General features: G+C 53.9%; 3 protein-coding genes across 3 annotated transcripts in view; 2 read left to right on the top strand and 1 right to left on the bottom strand.

Moving 5' to 3' along the window:
* Positions 1 to 20555, bottom strand: part of LOC135287573 (zinc finger and SCAN domain-containing protein 2-like) — a gene marked incomplete at its 5' end in the record, with an annotated part of 231189 nt that overhangs the window by 14144 nt on the left and 196490 nt on the right. The window lies entirely within an intron of this gene.
* Positions 3245 to 4237, top strand: LOC135287534 (oocyte zinc finger protein XlCOF15-like). The gene is made up of 2 exons (XM_064400827.1): positions 3245 to 3296; positions 3483 to 4237. Exons 1-2 carry the CDS (start codon positions 3245 to 3247, stop codon positions 4235 to 4237), a joined length of 807 nt encoding a protein of 268 aa, XP_064256897.1.
* On the top strand, positions 14161 to 14892 carry LOC135287533 (olfactory receptor 14C36-like; the record flags this gene model as incomplete). Its single annotated transcript, XM_064400826.1, has 1 exon — positions 14161 to 14892. A coding segment is annotated over one exon (732 nt), but the record flags the coding sequence as incomplete, so codon positions are not given.

Here is a 20555-nt window from a genome sequence, read left to right as displayed (position 1 = left end):
GAGATCCCCCAGTGCATCCCCAGCAGGACGGCGTTGGCAGTGGGGTTGTCCTGCAGCTGGGGGCCAGGCTGGGCTGGGAGATGGAGCAGGAGAGAGGGGGAAGGGGGCACTGACTTCCTCCTCACCTACCTGAGTGTCTCAGGGCAACTTCCTCTTCCTTGCAGCCTTCTCCTCCATTGGGCCAAGATTTGGGAAGGGGAAATCCTGGTTTGGGGAAAAACAAGGGATGAGCACAGTGTGTCTGAAGGTCCTTTGCCCAAGTCCATCCCTAGAAGTCACCTGGTATCCATAAAAACCTTGAAAAGCAAAAGTGAATCAAAAAAAGCCACCAGGAGTGTCCCATTTCCAGTCTCATCCCTCTGGGGTTCTGGTGGTCCCCTGTCTCATGGCTGCCAAGGATCCCAGAGCACATGTGGATCCCCCCTCTCCAGGCTCCTGCTTAGGGATGCTGGGGGGTTTTGGGGTCCCAGGCTCCCTCTCTCCAGCCTCCCCCAATCCAGTCACTTGGGGCTCTCTCCTCTCCCCACTGCCCTGTCCTGGTTTAGGGCAAATTTGGGAGAAAACCTCCAAAAGGGGTTTCCTCTAGAAAGCAAATTCAAGCAGCCTCTCCCCCAATCAGTTTGGGAAAAGATTTCTTTGGAGAAAAGTGGAAAAACCTGGTTATTTAAAAGACAAAGCATTTATGAGCACAGCAAATGACGAATATTAAACAATAAAATCTCTTGACGCTCCAAAAGAGATGACAAACTCAGAAAGTCCCTCTGTGGGCTGTAGCTCTGCTCACTCAGTCTCCTATCAGTTTCTCCATCACTGGAAATGCCGTGGACCAGGCTCGGGCCAATGGGCCACAGGTGGAGCTGCCAGTGCTCTTCTGGATGTTCAGAGCAGGTTTAAACAGCTCTAAAGTAAAAGAAAAACTACAGTCCAGGGCACTTATCTGCCTTAGAGAGCTAAGAATGAAATAAAACCAAAGGAGAGCCTGTCCTGCAATCTGTCCAGCAGCGGGTATATGGAGGAGTGCAGTTTCTAAAAAACCTGCTCACTTCCTGCCTCCCTTCGATCTCAGAACCAGCCTTAAAGGTGCAGAACTCATTTCTGGGCTAAATAGATGAAGAGGGTATGAGCATGATCCCAGGTCCAGCCCTTCTGGGGGTTTGGGGGTGTCTCTGTCCCTCTGAGCCTGATGATGTTTGGGTGGGGTCACACCAGGGCTGAGAGGGACAGAGACCCCCCCGGCCTCCCAGGGATGAGAAGGTCGGAGAGCCCCCCAGCCCCAAGCACTCTCAGCAGTGAGAGGGACACAGAGCCCCTGGTCCCCAGCCCTGCACAAGTATTCCCTGAGACCAGAGGGATGGAGACCCCTGAGCATCTCCCAGATTGAGGGGACAGAGACCCCTGAGCATCCCCTGGGCTGAGAGGGACAGAGACTGCCCTGAGCACCCCCCTGACACAGGGGTGAGTGGGGAGGGAGACCTCCCCAGGCATTCCGTGGAGTGAGAATGATGGAAACCCCCTGGGGAATGGTCTGGGGTAACAGAGACAGGGACAGCCCCCACAAGCTCCTCCCAAGCATCCTCCAAGGCGAGAGGAACAGAGACCCCTTGAGCATCCCCTGGGCACTGGACAAAACTTGGCAGAAATCAAACTTAACTCTGCATAAACCACTTTGATGAATATTTAATTTTCCGACAAGTCACATATGATGAAAATGCAAACAAATCCCAAGCATTAATAAACTGATAATAGAAGCAATTCTGTGGCAATTCCAAGTTTCATTGGTTCCTGCACAGCTCCAGCTCAGCTGCTGGCAGGTTCCCATAAAAGAAAAGTGGAAATTTGGACCAATACAGGTTGTTAAAAGGAAACAAATTTCTGTAGAACGATCACAAAGGCTCCAGGGACAAAGAGAATAATGATTCTCACATTTGGCAAAGTCCTAAACCCTCTCAATTTGGGAGTTATTTGGAAATTTAGCTAGATGAGCTGGGCTTCTTTTAGGACTTTTAGCAGCCTTGTTTTCCTCACCTTGCGGTGAATGAACCTTGTCAGCCTCTCTGGTATCATTCACTCCCTTTTCTCCAGTGATTTTAACAAACTTTTCAAGAGAGGACAAGAAAGTATTTTCTTCACACTGGCCACCCACAACAGCCATTTCCTTCATCAGTTCTCCCATAAATCCCTCAGAGAAAGCGGCATCCAAGTTTCCAAGACTTCCTCCAGAAAGAGCCACAATCTCCTCAGAGGAGGGAACCATGCTGTTGTCAAAGGCACTTGGGGTCAGACAACAGTGCCTAAACTCCCTGTGCCAAAATAATGTCACAATCTAGTTAAGGAAACTGTTGGAGAGATGCCTCTGCCCCAATTAAGGTACTAAGGAGACCAAATCCAAAGTGGATTTTATTGAACAGTAAATGTGAGGTAAAGAAAGAGAGATGAAAAGAAAGAGAAAAGGGGGGAGAGCAAGAGACAGGGACAGAGAGCCTCACTGGGGTGCGGCAAGTGTGACATTGTCCCCTGTGTGCGTGGACTTCCTGGGGTGGGGGTTTTACACCTGAGCCAGTTTGGGTAAGGGAGGTGGTGTTCACTCCCCCAGCAGGGATTACCCCACTGTTTCAGGCTGCAGTGTAAGATGTAACCAAATGCATGTTTTCAGTCACCATCTTCATAAACTGTTATACACAGGCGGGGCAGTGTTCTTTATCTCTTCCATGACTCAGCCCTGATAACGCCCTGCAGGGGCTATCTTCTGTTCATGGCCCATTGAGTGTCCCTGCAGGACTGATAGAATTACATCATCCCATTGTGGGATGCTCTGCCCAGGGGGAGGAGCCAAGCATTCCTACCAGGATATAAGCTGAGGCTTACAGCCCCAGGAGCACCTTGGCTACTGGATTCCCAGAGGACAAGAGCTCCATAAGCACCACTGGACCTTCAGAGGAAGACCAGACCCTTCTACAGGATCACTGCTTTGACAGAATCACATTCATCACTGCAACAGAACAGCAGCCACCATTTATTGGGACTGCTGCCACCACCCTGAGCAACAGGGTGTCAGGTTATATCCTGACTGTGTCAGTTTAAGGCCGTGTATCTGTATCATTGCCCTGATCTTAATTTTCTTATTAAATTGTAATTCTGGCTTAGATTCTCCCCCTGGTTTGCCCGCAAACCAGTGCAAAACTCAATGCACTCATCTCTTGTTTTCATCCCTAAACAGAATTTCCAATCCCAAAACCATCACCCGATGGAGGAGGAAGCTGTGAGGAAGAGGAAGATTACCTGGGACCACCAGGTAGGTGAGGAGGAAGTCAGTGCCCCTTTCCCCCTCTCTTCTGCTCCAACTCCCAGCCCAGCATGGCCCCCAGCTGCAGGACAACCCTGCTGCCAATGCCGTCCTGCCGGGGATACTCATGGGGGATCTCCTTCCCCTTCCCTGTGGCATGGAGGCAAATCCCATCCTCCCGTTGCCCTGCCTTCCGCAGACAAGGAGCTGAGGATGGAGGCCAGGGAGGACAAATCCCCACGGCAGAAACTCGTGGAAGAGGCTGTGTTGAGCAGCTCTACTGCACATGAATTTAACAAGAAGGAGATTTCCCCGAGATCCTGCAGGATGAGGGGCTTCAAATCCAGCCCAGGGTGCTCTGAGGAGGAAAGACCCACCCTGGGCCAGGAAGGTGGACAGAGCTTCAGCCAGAGCTCAGAGCTGGTGGTCTGTGAGCAGCTTCATGATGGGGAGCAGCCCTACAAGTGCTTGGAGTGTGGGAAGAGCTTCAGGCAGAGCAGCACCCTGACCCGCCACCAGATGATCCACACTGGGGAATGGGCCTACGAGTGTGGGGAATGTGGGAAGGGCTTCAGCCGGAGGTCTCACCTCATGAACCACCAACGCATCCACACTGGGGAGAGGCCCTACGAGTGTCCTGAGTGCCAGAAGAAGTTTCACACCAACTCCAATCTCCTCAGCCATCAGCGCATCTACACTGGAGAGCTTCCCTATGACTGCCCCACATGTGGGAAGAGATTTCACGCCAGGTCCCATCTCCTTTTGCATGAGCGAATTCACACAGATGAGAGGCCCTTCTGCTGCCCTGACTGTGGCAAGGACTTCAAGCAAAACTCCCACCTCGTCACCCACCGGCGCATCCACACTGGGGAGAGGCCCTACGAGTGTCCCCAGTGTGGGAAGAGCTTCTCAGACAGCTCTAACTACACCAGACACCTGCGGAGTCACCGGTAAGGGGAGCCCTGCGAGAGGCGTGACTGCAACGTAAGGGCTTTGTGCCCCGATGTAATCACATTGCTTTTCCCAGTAAATTGTTGTTTTCCCAGCCTGGGATCTTTGCCTTTTGTGCTTTCCATGGGAGGTGGGAGGGCAGCGAGCAGCAGCACAGTTTTAGCAGAAGCAGGAAATTGGGGAATCCCATTCCTGAACCCTGGCCCATGGAAAATGAGCATCCCAGCAGGTCCCTGCCCTGGTGGCCATGGCAACAGCCTTGGGAGCGGGTCCCTGGCTGGGGCTGTGGGAACCTCTTCCCTCTGGTGCCCAGGGACAGGACTGGAGGGAACGGCTGCAGCTGAGTCGGGGCAGGCCTCCATGAAGAGTATATTTCTAAAAGGGTTGCTGTGAGATGTTACCCGGGAACAGAACAAAACAGGCTCCCATTCGGGGATGGAGGGAAAAACACAACATTTTATTAATAACAATATCCATAAAGGAACACACACACACAGAGCAAAGAATAAAAACTTTCCAAATACATTCCTCCTCCCCCCTCCCTTTTCTCCACAGAATGAGATAACACCATAGATTCCCACCTTTCAGGTAATCAGCTTTCAGTCCATCATCATCTTTTCAAATAATCCACCCTCAAATCCATCGGGGAGAGAGAAGTCCTCCCTTGCACCATAGGCTTCCCCCCCATGTCCAGTGCTCTCACCACTGGACACAGGCCAGGACTGCTTTTAGGGTATCTTGTTTAAGGATGCTCTACCCAGTTCCAAAAGCAGCAGTCTCTCAACTTTGGGACACCAGTCCCCCCCCAAATTTACCCCCTGGGGCCGAGGGGCTCGTGAGCAGAGATCTTCCCTTCCACGGAGACAGAGGGCATCCCACACCCTCCTCAGCCGTCTCTGTTCACTCCACTGCTTCACTCTTGGCTCCAAAGCATTGTCTCCCCCTAAATACAGTCTCCAGGTATGGGTCTGTCCATGGCCATACAAGAAAGAGTCCCGCTCAAGGCCACTCCATCATCTCTTCTCACCTAGGATTCTTCTCATCTCTTCCAGTTTTCCTCACACGCAGTCCATCATCTCTCTCTCCTCATTCTGATTCAGGAGGAGCAGTATTTGCAAGGTTTCTATTACTCTACCAAGGGGTTAAAAACTTCGCCTCTGCCTGTCCAGGACTCCCACAGCTGCCGGGCACCTTCTCTCGCCACCTCCCCCGCTTCTGGCCGGCTGAGCCGCCAGCACAATCTCTGTCCCTCTCTCCGGGGGGGGGGGGGGGGGGGCTGCCCAGACATCTCAAATCTCGTCAACCCCTGCATGTTCTCCTCCACCTCTGCAGCTTTTGGGGCTCCCGGCCTCCTCCCTGTCATGGCCTCCCCCTCCCCCACCCAGACACAGCTGGGCAGGGGAGAGGTCGGACCTTACTCACCCACGCCAGATTCCCAAAGAGGAAGTTCTCTGGGAATCTCCTGCTTTTAACCCCCTTGTGTTCTCAGAGGCGTATCCAGACCCTTAGTGGCCACATCAAATGCCAATTTTGAATTTGGCCACTGATTGGCCGGACTTAGACTTTTCTAGAAACACATTTCCGGCCAAACCACGACAACCCAGCACATCAGAGAACCCACACAACAGGAATTCTGTCCTTGGGGATGAGAGGGTCAGGTTGCACAAGGCTCCTGCTCTTGAATAATTCCTGAGATGGGGAATCCAGTTCTGTGGAAGAACAGTTCCAGTTTTGTGCCATTCTCATCATTGTAAAATATTTCCTCCTTCTAACAAATGTAAATCCACCCTCATTCATTTCAGAGATATTGACCCTTCTTCTGTCACCGCAAGATTTGGGAGAAAAGAACTTTGACCATTTTTTTTTTGTGTTTTCACAGACCTTGGTGAGGACCCAAAAATCTCCCAAGATGGGGTTTGCAGGCCTCATCACATAACCAGCGGGAGGAGGCTGTAGGCTCTGGGCTCACTGGCGTGGAGACTGAGGACAGAACAGGAGCAGTCCGGGAGGGAGTAAAGGGTGGTTTCACAGAGTGTGGAGCTTTTCTTTATTGTGGGAATGAGCCTGAAGAAGAAATAATTGTGCTAAGGGCAGCTGGGGAGGCGCAGACTGGACAGCAGGAGAAAGGAGTTTCTCTCCCAGGGCAGGGTTGTGGTGCAGCACATCCCCCAGAAGGCGCCTGGAGCAGTCCAAGGCTTTGTGTGGGCAGGCAGAGGCAGGCAGGAGGCAGAGCTGTCAGCAAAGGAAGGGGCCAGCCAGGTGGGGCAGCCGGGGGATGACGACAGCCTGCAGGGACAGAGGCGCAGGGCAGGGACACCATAGGACAGCCTGGGCTGCACAGGGCACAGGGATGGGCAGCAGCTGCAAGGCCCTGACAGAGCCAACTTGGGCAGCACTTTGGCCATGGCTGCTGGCCCTGGGCCTGGGGCCATGAGGGGACAAGTGACCCTTGCAGCCCTGGGGCCTCATTGCCTCCTTGTCCCTGCTCAGCAGCCTGGCAGGGGCCGCCCCATGGTGCTGCCCTTGGCATTGCACATCCCCACATGCCAGAGCCCATCCCGGGAAGAGCCCTGAGCAATGAGGGAGGGACAGGATCTGCCTGGCCAGGGGCTGGGGCTCAGGCCTTGGCCCTTTGCATTCCTGAAACACATCCAGGTGTGCTCAGCAACAGAGACACCTTTGCCTTGTTTGTCCCCAGCTGTCATCACTGCCTGCAGTGTTCTGCTCTGCCTGGAACCTGGGGACGCTTTGACATGAATTGTGTCCTTGAGTGGGACCCATTTAAAGTTAAATACAGTTTGGACTTTGAATCTGATTTTGAGTTCCTGAGAAGTTCTCTGAGCACACTCTGAGGGACTGAGTCTGATCCAATAACCACCCAATCCCCAGAGGGTCATTAAAGTCCTGGTGCTGTGTCTGTGCTGCTGAACTGGGCCGGGCTCCTGGCACAGAGGCAGCTCCTGGCAAGGGCAGCGCTGCAGAGAGACAGCTCTGGCCAGGAGCAGCTCCTGGGCACAGCCCAGCAGGGCTGGGGCACTGCCAGGGCAGCTCAGGGACACCAGCAGGGCACAGACAGAGCTGACAGGGGCTCAGCACTGGCAGGGGCTGGGGGATGTCCCAGAGGGGGCTGTGTCACAGCAGCACCTCTGTGGCTGTGTCCTAGAGGCACAGAGCAGCTGTGATGTCAGCAAGGGGCTGTGTGACAGCACAGAGTGGGCTGTGTGAGATCACAGATTGTGCTGTGACATCATGACATCGCTGTAGGACATCAGAGAGCAGGCTGTGAGGTCACAGTGTGTGCTGTGACATTACAGAGCGGCAGTATGACATCACAGAGGGGGTTTTGTGACATCACTGAGGGGGTTGTGACGTCACAGAGCTGTCTGTAATGTCACAGAGTAGGGTGTGAGGCCATGGAGTAGCCTCTGCCATCATGGAAGGTGGCTCTGTGACATCAGAGAGTGGGTTGTGACATCACTGGGTGAGTGAGTAACATCATAGAGCCAGCTGTGATATCACAGAACAGACTGTGACATCACATGGTGAGTTTGTGATATCACAGTGCAGCTTTATGATATCACATACTGATATCCCAGCACTGGCCCTTTGATATCATAAAGGGGCTTTGTGACATCACAGAGCAGGCTGTGACATCACAGAGCAGTAGTGTGTCATCACTGAGTTGCCTGTGACATCATAGGCTGGACATCATGGAATGGATTCTGCCATCACAGGGTATGTGTTTGACATCACAGAATGGCTGTGTGACATCCCAGGGTAGGCTTTGTAATATCACAACATTAACTGTGACATCATAATGAGGGCTGTGACATCATAATGAGGGCTGTGTCATCACAGGGGCTGTGTGACATCACAGGAAGCTGTGTGACATCACAGGGTCTGTGTGAGGTCACTGGGGAGGTCACTCTGCCCCAGCCCCTACTCACAGTTCCCCCAGAGCAGTCCAACCCTGCTCGTGCACAGCGGGGTCCCCTGTCCCCCCGGGTCCCCCTGCCCCCGGCGCCGCAGCCTCCCCCAGAGGATGTTCCACGAGATCGACCCCAGAGCCTGACACGGGGATGGGGGGCCGGGGCCCTGGGGGGTGGGACAGGGGGACAGGGACCCCCTGGCAGTGTCCTCGTGTCCCCCAGGGCCAGAGCCTGGGCCAGGGCTCCTTCACCCTGTTACAAACAAGGGCTTGAGAGCACTGAAAAAATCCCTGCAAGGGATCAGCAACATCCAGATTTAATATTAAGGGACAGCACCACCAAGTTCCTTGGCAAGAGTCACTCTGCTCCTGACTGGACACTTCAGGCACACGGGGGGAACAAAGCAACAACAAAACCAAACCAAATCCAGGCAGTCAAACCAGAAATGAACTGAGAACTGTCCCTGTGAGTGTGTGACACAAGGACAGTGAGGGCAAGGATAAAAGGAATATGGCCTAAAAGCTGAACAGAGCTCAAGCTTAACAGGACTTAACTTAAATCTTAACTGATAACTTCAACTTCAAAATTTAGCAAAAGAGCCGAGCTTAACAGTATTTAACCTGTTTTACAGCCTATGACCTACCAATTTAAAAGAGGAATAACACATAGCAGTATTTAACTCAGCTTATAACTTATATTAAACTTTGCAAAAGAACAGCTCTTAGAAACAGAGCTGACTAAGACTTTGTGACTTGACCTCACTTGCAGACCTGACTTACTCAGCTATCCAAGGCACTCCAACCCCTCCAAGAGCAGCATTTCTGCCACATTTCCCCAGCACAGGCACTCCTGTGTGCACACAGACACAAAGAGTCAGTGCAAGGCACCTGTGAGAAATTCCCCCGAGGGCAGGAAATGCTCCCTGTGGATGCTTTGGCACCTCCCCAGTGGGTGAAGGGTTGAGTCTGGAGGAGTGGGGGGATCAGCCCAGGCTCCCTCGTTGTTCAGGATCCCCGAGTGCAGCAAACGGGAGAGTTCCCGGCTGGGAGAGGCCCCACTCAGAGGGAGTCGCTGGCCCAGGAGAGCTCCAAGGGGCTCCTTTTGCAGCGCTGTTTGTAGGGCCCCAAGAGAGGGGCTGCAGTCACAGCAATGGTTCATCCTGGCCGCACTTGGCATCAACAGCTTTCTTTGGCACTGTGAGAACAGGGATGTTGTGCCACTGAGGGAACACAACCAGTTCCCAGGGCTGCTCCTCCAGCAACCCGGAGCTGGTTGGGCAGCAGCAGTGCCTGGGGCAGACAGTGTTTGTGCTGAGCTGCAGAGGAGCTGAGCCCAGGGGCTGTTGGCCAAGGCCGAGGCCCAGGGTGTAGCCATGATATTTTAGTGAAAAATCCTTTGCTAGGATTTTTCCTGTCCTGAGGAGCTGAGAGCCTCAGGAAAGAAATGTAAACAATAACTATCTGCTGCTGTGGAATGCCACAGATGCATCTTTCATTGGTCCATGTGGATTGTTTTCAATTAGTGACCAATCACAGCCACCTGTGCCAAGGCTGTGAGCAGTCACAGGATTTTGTTATTGATTCCTGTTCTATTCTTGTCTTGGTAGCCTTCTGATCTTCTTCTCTCTGTTCTTTTAGTATAGTTGTAATGTGGTATTTTAATATAATATATAACATAATAAGTCAGCCTTCTGATGAAAATGGAGTCAAGCCTCGTGTCCTCACACAAGGGGTTTCAGTATAAACAAGAGTCCTGGCCAGGCTTTGGGAGAAACCAAACAGGAGAATGAAACCAGATGTTCTCCCACTAGCAGTGATGTCAGCTTGTTTGTTTGACAGTGTAAAAACTGTGTCCTTTCACAGCAGGCTTGGAGCCCGGTTGCCTGCAAAGGTGGAGGCACCTGCAGGAATTCCCAGTGTCTGGGAGTGGCTCTGCAGTCCTTGTCTGCCCCAGCTGATGTGTGGATTTGGGTGATGGTAAAGTCTGAGGGTAACTGGGGATGGACCTTTCTTTAATCACTGCGGGCAATCTTTGGTAGTAATGACTGGATGGATTGCTGAGCTTCTTTTGTAATTCTTTGCTAATGATTATGTGCTTTGCTGAGCTTAACATTTTGTAATTCTTTGCAGCTGTGCATTATATAAATTACAGGATTTCTTAAGTTGGTGTCTGTGTCTTTGGTACTGACCCTGCCCACTGGTGAAACAGGGCCTCCTCTTGCCTAAGAGTTATCTGGGAAGGCAAAACCCCCACTCCAAAATTCCCCCCTTCCTCCTTGTTCCCCGCACTTCATACACTGAGCATGATGTCCTGTGGTCTGGGGTATCCCCGGGGTCAGTTGGGGTCACCTGTCCTGGCTGTGTCCCCTGCCAAGCTCCCCCACAGCCCCAGCCCCTGCCCAGCGTGGCTGGAGGAGGGGCAGGACAGGCCTTGGCTCTGTTGCAGCTCAGCAAGAACAAAACCATCTCTGCGTGCTCAGCCCTGTGCTCAGCACCCGGCCCAGCAGTGTCTCAGTGCCAGTGTCTGTGCCCTCAGTCCCTGCCAGGGCTTTCCATGGCAGCTGCCAGGACAGGTGACCCAGGTGTCACCCCCAGTGAGGGCTGCCATGGAAACAGTGCCAGCACTGCCCCTTTCTGTCTGGCTGAGCTGGCCTTTGGCCCTGGCAGTGCCCTTTGCTGCTGGTTCCTGGTGCCTGAGCGGCCAGCGCGGCACAGGGCAGGTGGCCATGGCACAAGCCCCCAGCAAGGGATCCCCTCTGGCTCTGGGCAGTGACAGCAGCCCTGAGCAATGGGCTGGCGCGCTGGGGTCGGTGCAGTGTCCATCCAACAGTGTCTTGTAATGGCCCAGTGCAGACTGGGATGATGATCCACCCTCCCAGCTGGCCCAGGGCAGCTCTGCAGTGCCCTTCCCCACAGCCTGTCTGCACAGAAGCACTTGCTGGGTGCTCTGCATTTCCCTTCCCTCACTCTTGGGTCTCTCCCACACCTCCCAACTCGGAGCTTTCAGCTGCAAGGAGTTCAAAGCTGGTCTGTCCTTCAGGAGTTGGTCTAATTCTGCCCTGAGCAAACTCTGGATTTGTGTTTATTGCAGAACTTCCTGTGTGTCTAAAACATTCCTTGCAGGGTTCTGCCTTAGGGAAGGGGAACCTCCTTGGTGGCAGCTTGGGCTTGGCACACACTTGAGGAGGATGTCTGTTTTCAATGGGGAAACTCAGGAGTTTTAGATGGGTTCAAAATACAAAAGAAGATGACCCCTCTTTGGCTGTGTACAGCCAGTTCTCTGAGCAAAGCAGGTCCCAGGTGAGTGAGGAGAGACAAAATGGGCATGGGGAATGTGGAGCAAGGTTGTCCACGCTGCGTCAGACCTCAAGGCACGGCTTCTCTGAGCAGGCCAGAGCTCCTTAGGAGAGTCCCTGCTGGACCAATATCAGTGACTGAATGCTGCAATCACCTCTTGTGTAATAAGAACAGCAATAAAAGACACCTTTTAAAATAGGAATACATACTTCCTAGAAGCTCTTTGAAATATTTCTCCATAACTGAAAAAGGAAACCCTCCTAATGAACTGCAGTAGAGTGGAGGTAAATCAAGGCAGAGCCATGGTTTGTCAGGACTTGCTTGATGCTAATAAGCCCCCGGGTGCATTTAGAGCTGAGCCCTGGAACCTCAGGACCTGAGAGGAGATTGTACAAACCTGTCCAGGAGTCCAAGTCAGAAGAAAACCCCAAAGTGTGTCGAGGCATGAATGGGTCCCACTGAGGTCCATCCCAGCACAAGCTCCTCATGGACTCCTTGGAGGAGAGAATTGGGAGCCAGGATGGCACAAAAACTTCTCAAAGACTCAGTGTGAAAAGGAAAATCCAAAGTACTTTAAAAACCTTGAGTACCTTATAGTATTAATGAGCCCCACTGAGTGTCAGTACAAGGCTCTCAAGGGACTCCTTAAAGCAGATAACTGGGGCCATGATTGCACAAACCTCTCACAGAGTCTGTATCAAAAGGGAAACACTGAGTACCTTAAAATAACTGAAGTACCTTGAACTATTAATGAGCCCCACTGAGTGTTGTTACCGACAAAGCCTCTCCAGGGACTAATTACAGCAGATAATTGGAGGCCATGATTGCACAGACTTCTCAGAGACTCCAAGGCGAAAGCAAAACCCAAAGTCCTTTGAAAAACCTGCAGTCCCTGAGAGCATTCAGGAGCCCCCAGGGCCATTGCTGAGCAAGGCTCCCCAGGGACTCCTTCCAGCAGATCCTTGAGGCCACTGGGATGTGGGCTAGGGGGGGATGCTGAGGGCAGGACAAGGGGCTGACAGTGCCCAGCCTGGCTGGGGCTGTGCCCGGAGGCCCCAGGGCCTCAGGACAAGGTGTCTCCTCCCAGCCCTTGGTGGCACAGACCCTGCTGCTGTGCCCCAGGCCACCAAGACTTGGCTTCTCTTTGTCCCCACCTGTCATCACTGCCTCCAGTTCTCTGCTCTGCCTGGGGCTTGGGAACACTTTCTCAGTGTCTCGGTCCCTCCCAGGGACCCATTAAAAGTCCAAGAAACTTTGGAGTTGGATTGTGCCTTGGAGTTCTGGAGAGGTTTCTTCAGCTGCCTCTCAGGGACTGCTGTTCAGGGCCTGAGCACAAAGCCCCAGAGGGTCATTAAAGTCCTGCTGCTGTGTCTGTGCTGCTGAACTGGGCTGGGCTCCTGGCACAGAGGCAGCTCCTGGTAAGCAAGAAGAGCTTCAAAAGCACATTTCTGTTGAGGAGCAGCTCTTCTGCCAGCCCAGCAGGGCTGGGGCACTGCCTGCAGCCAGCCCGGGCACAGCCCAGAGGCACAGAGAGCTTCAATCAGTCAGGGCTGGGAAGGTGCTGAGAAGTGCCTGGGGCAGAATCACTGCCAGCCCTTGGCACAGGAACCTCTGGCTGCAGGATAACGCAGCTGCAGCTCCTGGAGCCATCTCCTAAAGCTGGAACATCCCAATGCCTACAGACCCTGTGAGTACATTCTCTGATTGTCTCTTGTGCAGAGCAGCCAGGGGTGCCCAGGGCTGTCCTGCAGAGCAGGCTCCTGCAGCCCAGGGCGCTGTGCTGGGGCAGGGACTCTGCTGCCTGCCAGGGACAGCTCTCAGCCAGCCCTGCCAGCTGCTCCCAGCACTGGGGGACAAGATCTGGGGGGAAGGAGACAGCTGGGAAGGCTTGGAAATATTCTACTTTTCTGGGGAGAATGCCGCATTGTTCAGGACTGCTCCCAGCATGCCATTTAACTGCAGAACATTTTGAATGAGGTTATATAAGAACCAGAGCGAGAAGGGGCTGCATAAAAGGGAAAATGCTGCGATTTTAATCTACTGCTGTTGTTGCCTGGATGGGAAATTGCACACAGATATTCATCTCTCACTTCAGGGTGAGAAAAATAAAAATCTTTTTTCTCAGATGGTTATTAACTAGGCAGTGACAAAAATCATCACAGGCAGCATCAGTGTCGCTTTTCCAGCCACCTCAGGGTTGCTCTGACGTTGCCATCAGAGCCTGCAGAGCCAGAGCTGCCCCTGGGCAGTGCCAGAACTGGGAGGGGTCTGCAGGGCAGAGCTGAGCCCCCAGGGCTGGGCTGGGCTCTGGCAGCACTGGCAGGACCCAGCCCTGAGCACAGGGAAGCAGCTGCTGGCAGGGACAGCTCCAGGCAGCAGAGCCCTGGGCAGGCAGTGGGGGGAAAGTGCCCCCAGGCTGTGCTGGGATATTTAAAGTCCTCTGCAAACCCAACTATTCCATGATTAGTTTTATACAGATCCCCTTGCCAAGAGAGCACAAATGTCCAACAGCAGCTCCATCAGCCACTTCCTCCTGCTGGCATTGGCAGACACGCGGCAGCTGCAGCTCCTGCACTTCTGCCTCTTGCTGGGCATCTCCCTGGCTGCCCTCCTGGCCAACGGCCTCATCATCAGCGCCGTAGCCTGCGGCCACCACCTGCACACGCCCATGTTCTTCTTCCTGCTCAACCTGGCCCTCAGCGACCTGGGCTCCATCTGCACCACTGTCCCCAAAGCCATGCACAATTCCCTCTGGGACACCACCACCATCTCCTACACAGGATGTGCTGCACAGCTCTTTTTCTTTCTGTTCTTCATTGGAGCAGAGTTTTATCTCCTGACCGTCATGTGCTACGACCGCTACGTGTCCATCTGCAAACCCCTGCACTATGGGACCCTCCTGGGCAGCAGAGCTTGTGCCCACATGGCAGCAGCTGCCTGGGCCAGTGCGTTTCTCTATTCACTGCTGCACACGGCCAATACATTTTCCCTGCCTCTGTGCCATGGCAATGCCCTGGGCCAGTTCTTCTGTGAAATCCCCGCAATCCTCAAACTCTCCTGCTCCAAATCCTACCTCAGGGAACTTGGATTTCTTGTGTTTTCCATCTGTTTAGGACTTGGTTGTTTTGTGTTCATTGTTTTCTCCTATGTGCAGATCTTCAGGGCTGTGCTGAGGATCCCATCTGAGCAGGGGCGTCACAAAGCCTTTTCCACCTGCCTCCCTCACCTGGCCGTGGTCTCTCTGTTCCTCAGCACTATTATGATTGCTTACTTGAAGCCCCCATCCATGTCCTCCCCATCCCTGGATCTGGCCCTGTCAGTTCTGTACTCGGTGGTGCCTCCAGCCCTGAACCCCCTCATCTACAGCCTGAGGAACCAGGAGCTCAAGGCTGCAGTGAGAAGACTGATGAAAGGGTGGTATCAGCAACAATAAACTGCTGTCTAATATCTGAAAATCATTTGTAATAAAAGTAATCTTTGTCCTTGTTTTTGGTTTCATTTTGGAGTTATTTTCATTGTTTTACTCTTTTTCATATTGACCATAAAGAAAATCCTTCCTTTCTGCCATTTCTCATTTTGTTTCTCTCCACCTTCCCTGTGGCCACACGTTGTGTCAATGAGGGTCTGTGCTTTAAAGCAACAAAAGGATCTCCCAGCAGAGTTTTCTGCAGAGATGCCCTTTTGCTGCCTTCTCTGGAGCTGCAGCAGCAATGTCTGTGTGCAGAGCTGGGGCAGATCAGTGCTGGCCCAGCAGCTGTGCCCAGCAGCAGCAGCAGCACTTGGTGTTGCCAGTGCTGCTGCCGTGGCCCTGCCCCGCTGCCCTGGTGGCCCTGGTGTTGCTGCAGGGCCTGAGTGCTCTCGGGGCCGGGCACAGTCCTGGGGGTGGCAGTGCCGGAGCTGCAGCAGGGACAGGCCATGGGCACTGCTGGGGCAGTGCTGACGCCTCAGGCCAGGCCCTGGGGGCTGCAGGCTCCTTGCCCAGGCTCTCTCAAGAACACGGCCAGGCCAATGCTCAGCACAGAAAAGCCCCAGGGTGAGCAGCCCCAGGCTGGCCGTGGGCAGGCTGGGGGCAAACAGCATGGCTGGGGCTCTGCAAGGGCCCTGGGGGAGATGGGAAGGAGCAGCAGAGCAGGGGCTGATCCATCCCCAGTGTGCTGCACAGCCCAGGGCAGCATCCCAGAGCGTCCTCATGGAGCTGCCAACAACATCCCCCCTCTGCAGCCCTGGCCTCTCCCCCAGCTCACACAGGTGCCGCATCCTTGCAGGCACAGCCACGGCAGCACTGGCTCAGGAGCCCCTGTTTGCATTGCACAGAGCAGGCGGGAGCACCCCCATGCTGCTGCTGTGGGGACATGAACCTGAGGGAGCACAAATGCCATCAGCCCCTGGGGCCAGCAAGGGCTGGGGGACACCAGGGAAACCACTCAGCTTTGTCCTGGCCTCTGCAGTCAGCCAGAAACTTTGTTCCCATCAGCTGGGAGTTTCCTGTGCCACTGCAGACGCTGTTGCTCAGAGCAGGGCAGCCTGGCAGCCACCCGCAAACTGCCACAAGCATTTCCTTTGCTTCACTTTTTCTTCTTTACTCCTAGCAGTACAAATTTCTTCCTATTACCCATCCCTGTCCCCTCCTCTGCAAACAGCCCATCCCTGTTTGCCCTTTCCTCTCTGGCCCCACTCCCCATTTCAGTTCCTGACTTGGCACCATGGGTAGAATCACTGCCCTGCTCCTGCTGGCCACACCATTCCTGATCCAGGCCAGGAGCCACTGGCCTTCTTGGCCACCTGGGCACACTGCTGGCCCATGTCCAGCCTGCTGTCCATCAGTCCCTGCAGGTCCCTTTCTGCCTGGCTGCTCTCCAGCCACTCTGTCCCCAGCCTGTAGTGCTGCAGGGGTTGTTGTGGCCAAAGTGCAGGACCCGGCACTGGGACTTGTTAAACCTCACCTTGTTGGATTTGGGCCCTGGATCCATCCTGTCCAGGGCCCTGTGCAGAGCCCTCCTCCCCTCCAGCAGATCCACAGTCACACCCAGATGGTGTCATCTGCAAATTTGCTGATGCTGGACTCAATTCCCTCACGCAGATCATCAGTGCAGATATTGAAATCCACCCTGGCTGGCTCTGATCCCTCGGCCATCCTGTGGGTGCCCTGTGATGGCTCTCAGGGTGATCTGTTCCATAACCTTGCCAGGCACCCAGGTCAGGCTGACAGACCTGGAGTTCCCCAGATCCTCCTTCCAGCCCTTCTTGGGGATGGGCTCACATTGGCACCTCCACTCCTCTGGGACCTCCCTGCGAGCCAGGACTGATGGTAAATGATGGAGAGCAGTTTGGGGAGCTCATCCACCAGCTCCCTCATCCCCCTGGGATGGATCCCATCTATTCCCAGAGACACCTGTGAGCATCTGAGTGGCTCAGCAGGTCAGCAACTGCTTCCTCCTGTATTCCAGGGGGGCTGTTCTGCTGCCTGTGCCCATCTACCAGCTCAGGAGAACGCTTGTCCTGAGGATGGCCTGTCTTATTGTTGAAAACTGAGGCAAAGAAGGGGTGAAGTACCTCTGCCCATTCTTCATCTTTGGTAACCATATCCCTCACAATAAGAAATGCAGGTTATCCTTACCCCTCCTTTTGCCATTAATGTGCTTATAAATACATAATAATTATCCTTCACAGAAGTATCCAAGTTAAATCCTAATTGATCTTTCACCTCTCTTATTTTTCTATCTGCACAACCTAACAACATCCTTAAACATTTCTTGATTTACCTACCCCTATGTCCAAAGGTGCTGCACCCTCTTTTTAACCCCTAAATTCCTGCAAAAACTCCATGCCCAGCCAGACCAGTCATTTCCCCCTCTGGGTCATCTTTCTGCACAAAGGGACAGCCTACTCTTGCTCCATCAAGGTTTCTTTGCTGAAGTGTGTCCATCCTTCCTGGAACCCTGTGTTTTTAAGGGCTGTTTCCCTTAAAAAGAATCAGTTCCTGACTTGGTACTCCCGAAATCTGCACCCTTAATAGGCCAAAGTCTGCCCTTAAAAGTCCAGTGTAGAAGATTTATTGATGCCCCTCCTTCTTTCATGGAATATTTAAAAACTCAATAATTTCATGGTCTTCATGGTCACTGTACCCCAAACAGCCTCTGACCAGCACTTCTCTCACCAGCCTTTCTCTATTTGTGAGCAGCAGGAGACAGAGCTTTCCTTGGGAGTGGGAATTGCAGGAAACATCCCCAAAGTGCAGCTTGGAAGGTTCAGGCTGGAGCTGAGGAGAAAGCAAAGTCCCTGCCAGGGTGGAATTGTGGTGCTCGAGGTGTGGCAGCGTGAGGCTGGGCCATGGCCGGCTCTGTGTGCCAGGAGCCGGCAGCGCTGGGTGCAGGGAGCCCAGGGAGGGCACAGAAACGCTGGCTGAGAAATGCTGGGGCACAGCGAGAGGGGCGAGTGCAGCCGGCCAGGGCACAGGAGCAGCACTCACAGGGGGCACAGCCTGCAGGACAGATGGCCGAGGGCTGGGCAGGGCTGGCAGGGCCACAGGCACCCAGGCCTTTGTGCCCTGGGCTCGGGCAACGCCTCTGGAGGCCCCACAGCAGGAACTTTCCTGGCAGGGGCTGCACTTTGGCTCTCCCTCGGCCTCCCTGGCCAGGCTGGCAGGGGCTGCAGGTTGATGGCATTTGTCCTTGCTGCCCCTCACATCCCCCTGCCCCACAGAGAGCCCCGAGCCACCCGTGAGGGACAGGCCCTGCTGGCCCGGGCTGGGCTCAGGGCTTGGCCTTTCTGCTTCCCCCAGCCAGCCCAGGCCTTGCTCAGCATTGCAGTTCCCTGCCCAGAGCCTTGGGCTCCCCGCACTCCTGGCCTCAAGGATCTGCTCTCAGCAGTCCCTGGGGAGCCTTTGGCACTCCCTGCCCTCACTGGGGCCCAGCCATGCTCCAAGGCACTTGGAGTTTTGCTGCTGACTCCTTGAGCAGCTTCTTCATCCTTCCCTCAGTGCCTGAGGCTCCTGGACCCAGCCCCAAATCCACCGTGGGGCTGATTAAAACACAGAAAGCCCTCAGGAGCTCTTTGTCTCCCTTCAATTGTCTTCAAGTCTCCAGGGCTTGTGCAGTGATTGGAGTCAGTTTGGAGTTCTGCTAAGGAGGAAGATGTCAAAGTGCACCTCATGATTTTTGGTTTTTTAATCACATATGTGAGTTTGGTTTTTATTTTTCATTGCAGAGAAGAGGTGATAGAAGCATTCCCTAAGTGATCTTGATGCTGAATGTCTCCTTAGGAGGTCTGGGCATGGATACGAATGAGCCCTTTTTGGGCTGACCCTTTTTGGACAACCTGCTCCTCACCCCCAGCCTCACCATGTCTGTCATAACCCACCTGGGACTGACATCCCAAAATATCAAAAAATGTTAATGTAATTTATTCTTTTATTTTATTTTGTAACACATTATTTTGTGTGATTATTTAATTATGTATATATTTATTTTCATTTATAATATTAACAATGGTTTTTCTTACCTAGTTTTTATATTTGCATAAAAATCTATACATTTTTACTAGCCAAGAACATTAATGTTCTTTGGTTCTATGTAGCACAATCCCCTTCCTTAATTAATTAAGGTCTATTGGCTATTTATTTCTTCCTCTTTATGGTAATTAGTAATATGTCCAGTCATTTTGTCATCATTTTTATCATCTTTTTCTCAGACAGGGGCATGGGAGAGCCCTTTGGTGTCCAGGGAGACATTTCTGGGGCACATTTGAGGCAGTTGTGGGTCTGGGGAGGGAATTTAGAAAAAACTTGAGGGTATGGACTACACTTGGGGGAGCCGGGTGGGCACTTGGAGGGGCACTCAGGAGTTCTGAGGGACAGTTCGGGGTCCAGGGGAGCACTTGGGGGTCCAGGGGGGCCCTTGCTGGAGGTCAGGGAGGGGAATTTGGGGCCCTTCGGGTCCAGGCGGGCCCTTGGGGGGCTCGAACGGGGCTCTCTGGGGCGCGGGGGGTGATGGGAGCTGTAGGCGCGGGTAGAATACGGTTAAACGGGGCCGCAGAGCACCACGGGAGTTGTATGCGCAGCTGCAATGGCTTTTGGTGATGGCGGGGCATGACGGGAGATGAAGTCCCGGCTTGAAGACCGCTGTACGTGCGCCGCTGGGCATGATGGGAGCTGTAGTCCCGGAAGTGGCTGGACCGCGGCGTTTGGGGGTTCAGGAAGGCACTTGGGGAACACTTCAGGGTCCGAGCCGCGACGTGAGGTCCTCGGGGGGAACGTAAATGGTTCGGTAATACCTGGGGGGCGCTTGGGGAGCTCCAACTGGGCTCTGTAGGGCGCGGAGCACGGCACGAGTTTTAGGTGCGGGACTGTGCTCTGAGGGGCTCCGGGGCCGCAGGGGATGAGAGGAGATGAATTCCCAGAAGCGGCTGTACCCGGCATCTGTGGGGTTGGGAGCACTCAGGGGATCCGGGGACGCTTTTGGGTGGTCCCGAATGGGCGCTGAGGGGCACTGAGGGATCCTGGAGGGTCTGGGGGACACTCACGGGACAGATGGGGGGCGGATGCCGGGGTGGGGTCTGTGGAGCGCGGGGCATGACGGGCGTTGTAGTCCCAGCTCCAATGGGGCTTTAACGGGCCGCTGGGCATGACGGGAGTTGTAGGCAAAAATAAAAATGGCGCTGACACCAGGTACTGCTCCCAAGACCCCAATCCCTGCGCTGATTGGCTGCTGGCTGTGATGGGCAGGACCATCGGCAAATGGGAGACAGTGGAGGTGGGAATAGCCCATTCAACCCTTCCAGTCCCTCCCAGCACAGCCCTGTTCATCCCCAGTACAGACCAGTATGACCCCAGTGCCTCTCCAGTCCCTTCCAATACACCTGAGTCCCTTCCAGTTCCTCCTATTGTCATCCACAGTATGCCCCAGTGTCTTCCACTCTTCTACACATGTTGTCAGCAGAGTGCACCATCCCTGGGGCCGGCAGCAGAGATGCCCCAAGCAGCCGTGCTGTGTTGAATGGGCACCCTGCAGCCCCTCTGTGCCCTGCCATGGCTGCTGAGACCCCTGCAATGCCTGGCTGCTTTGCTGCTCCGTGCTCTGCTGCTCCTTGTTCTGCTGG

The sequence above is a fragment of the Passer domesticus genome, chromosome 30 (assembly GCF_036417665.1).
Source record: "Passer domesticus isolate bPasDom1 chromosome 30, bPasDom1.hap1, whole genome shotgun sequence".
NCBI classification, from domain to species: domain Eukaryota; kingdom Metazoa; phylum Chordata; class Aves; order Passeriformes; family Passeridae; genus Passer; species Passer domesticus.
This window is presented reverse-complemented; position numbering and strand designations above follow the sequence as displayed.

Excerpts from the sequence above, each read along its gene's own strand:
- LOC135287534 (XM_064400827.1), top strand. The coding sequence starts at position 3,245 with ATGGAGGAGGAAGCTGTGAGGAAGAGGAAGATTACCTGGGACCACCAG. Across the intron at positions 3,297-3,482 it reads TACCTGGGACCACCAGGTAG|ACAAGGAGCTGAGGATGGAG; the intron begins GTGAGGAGGAAG and ends TGCCTTCCGCAG.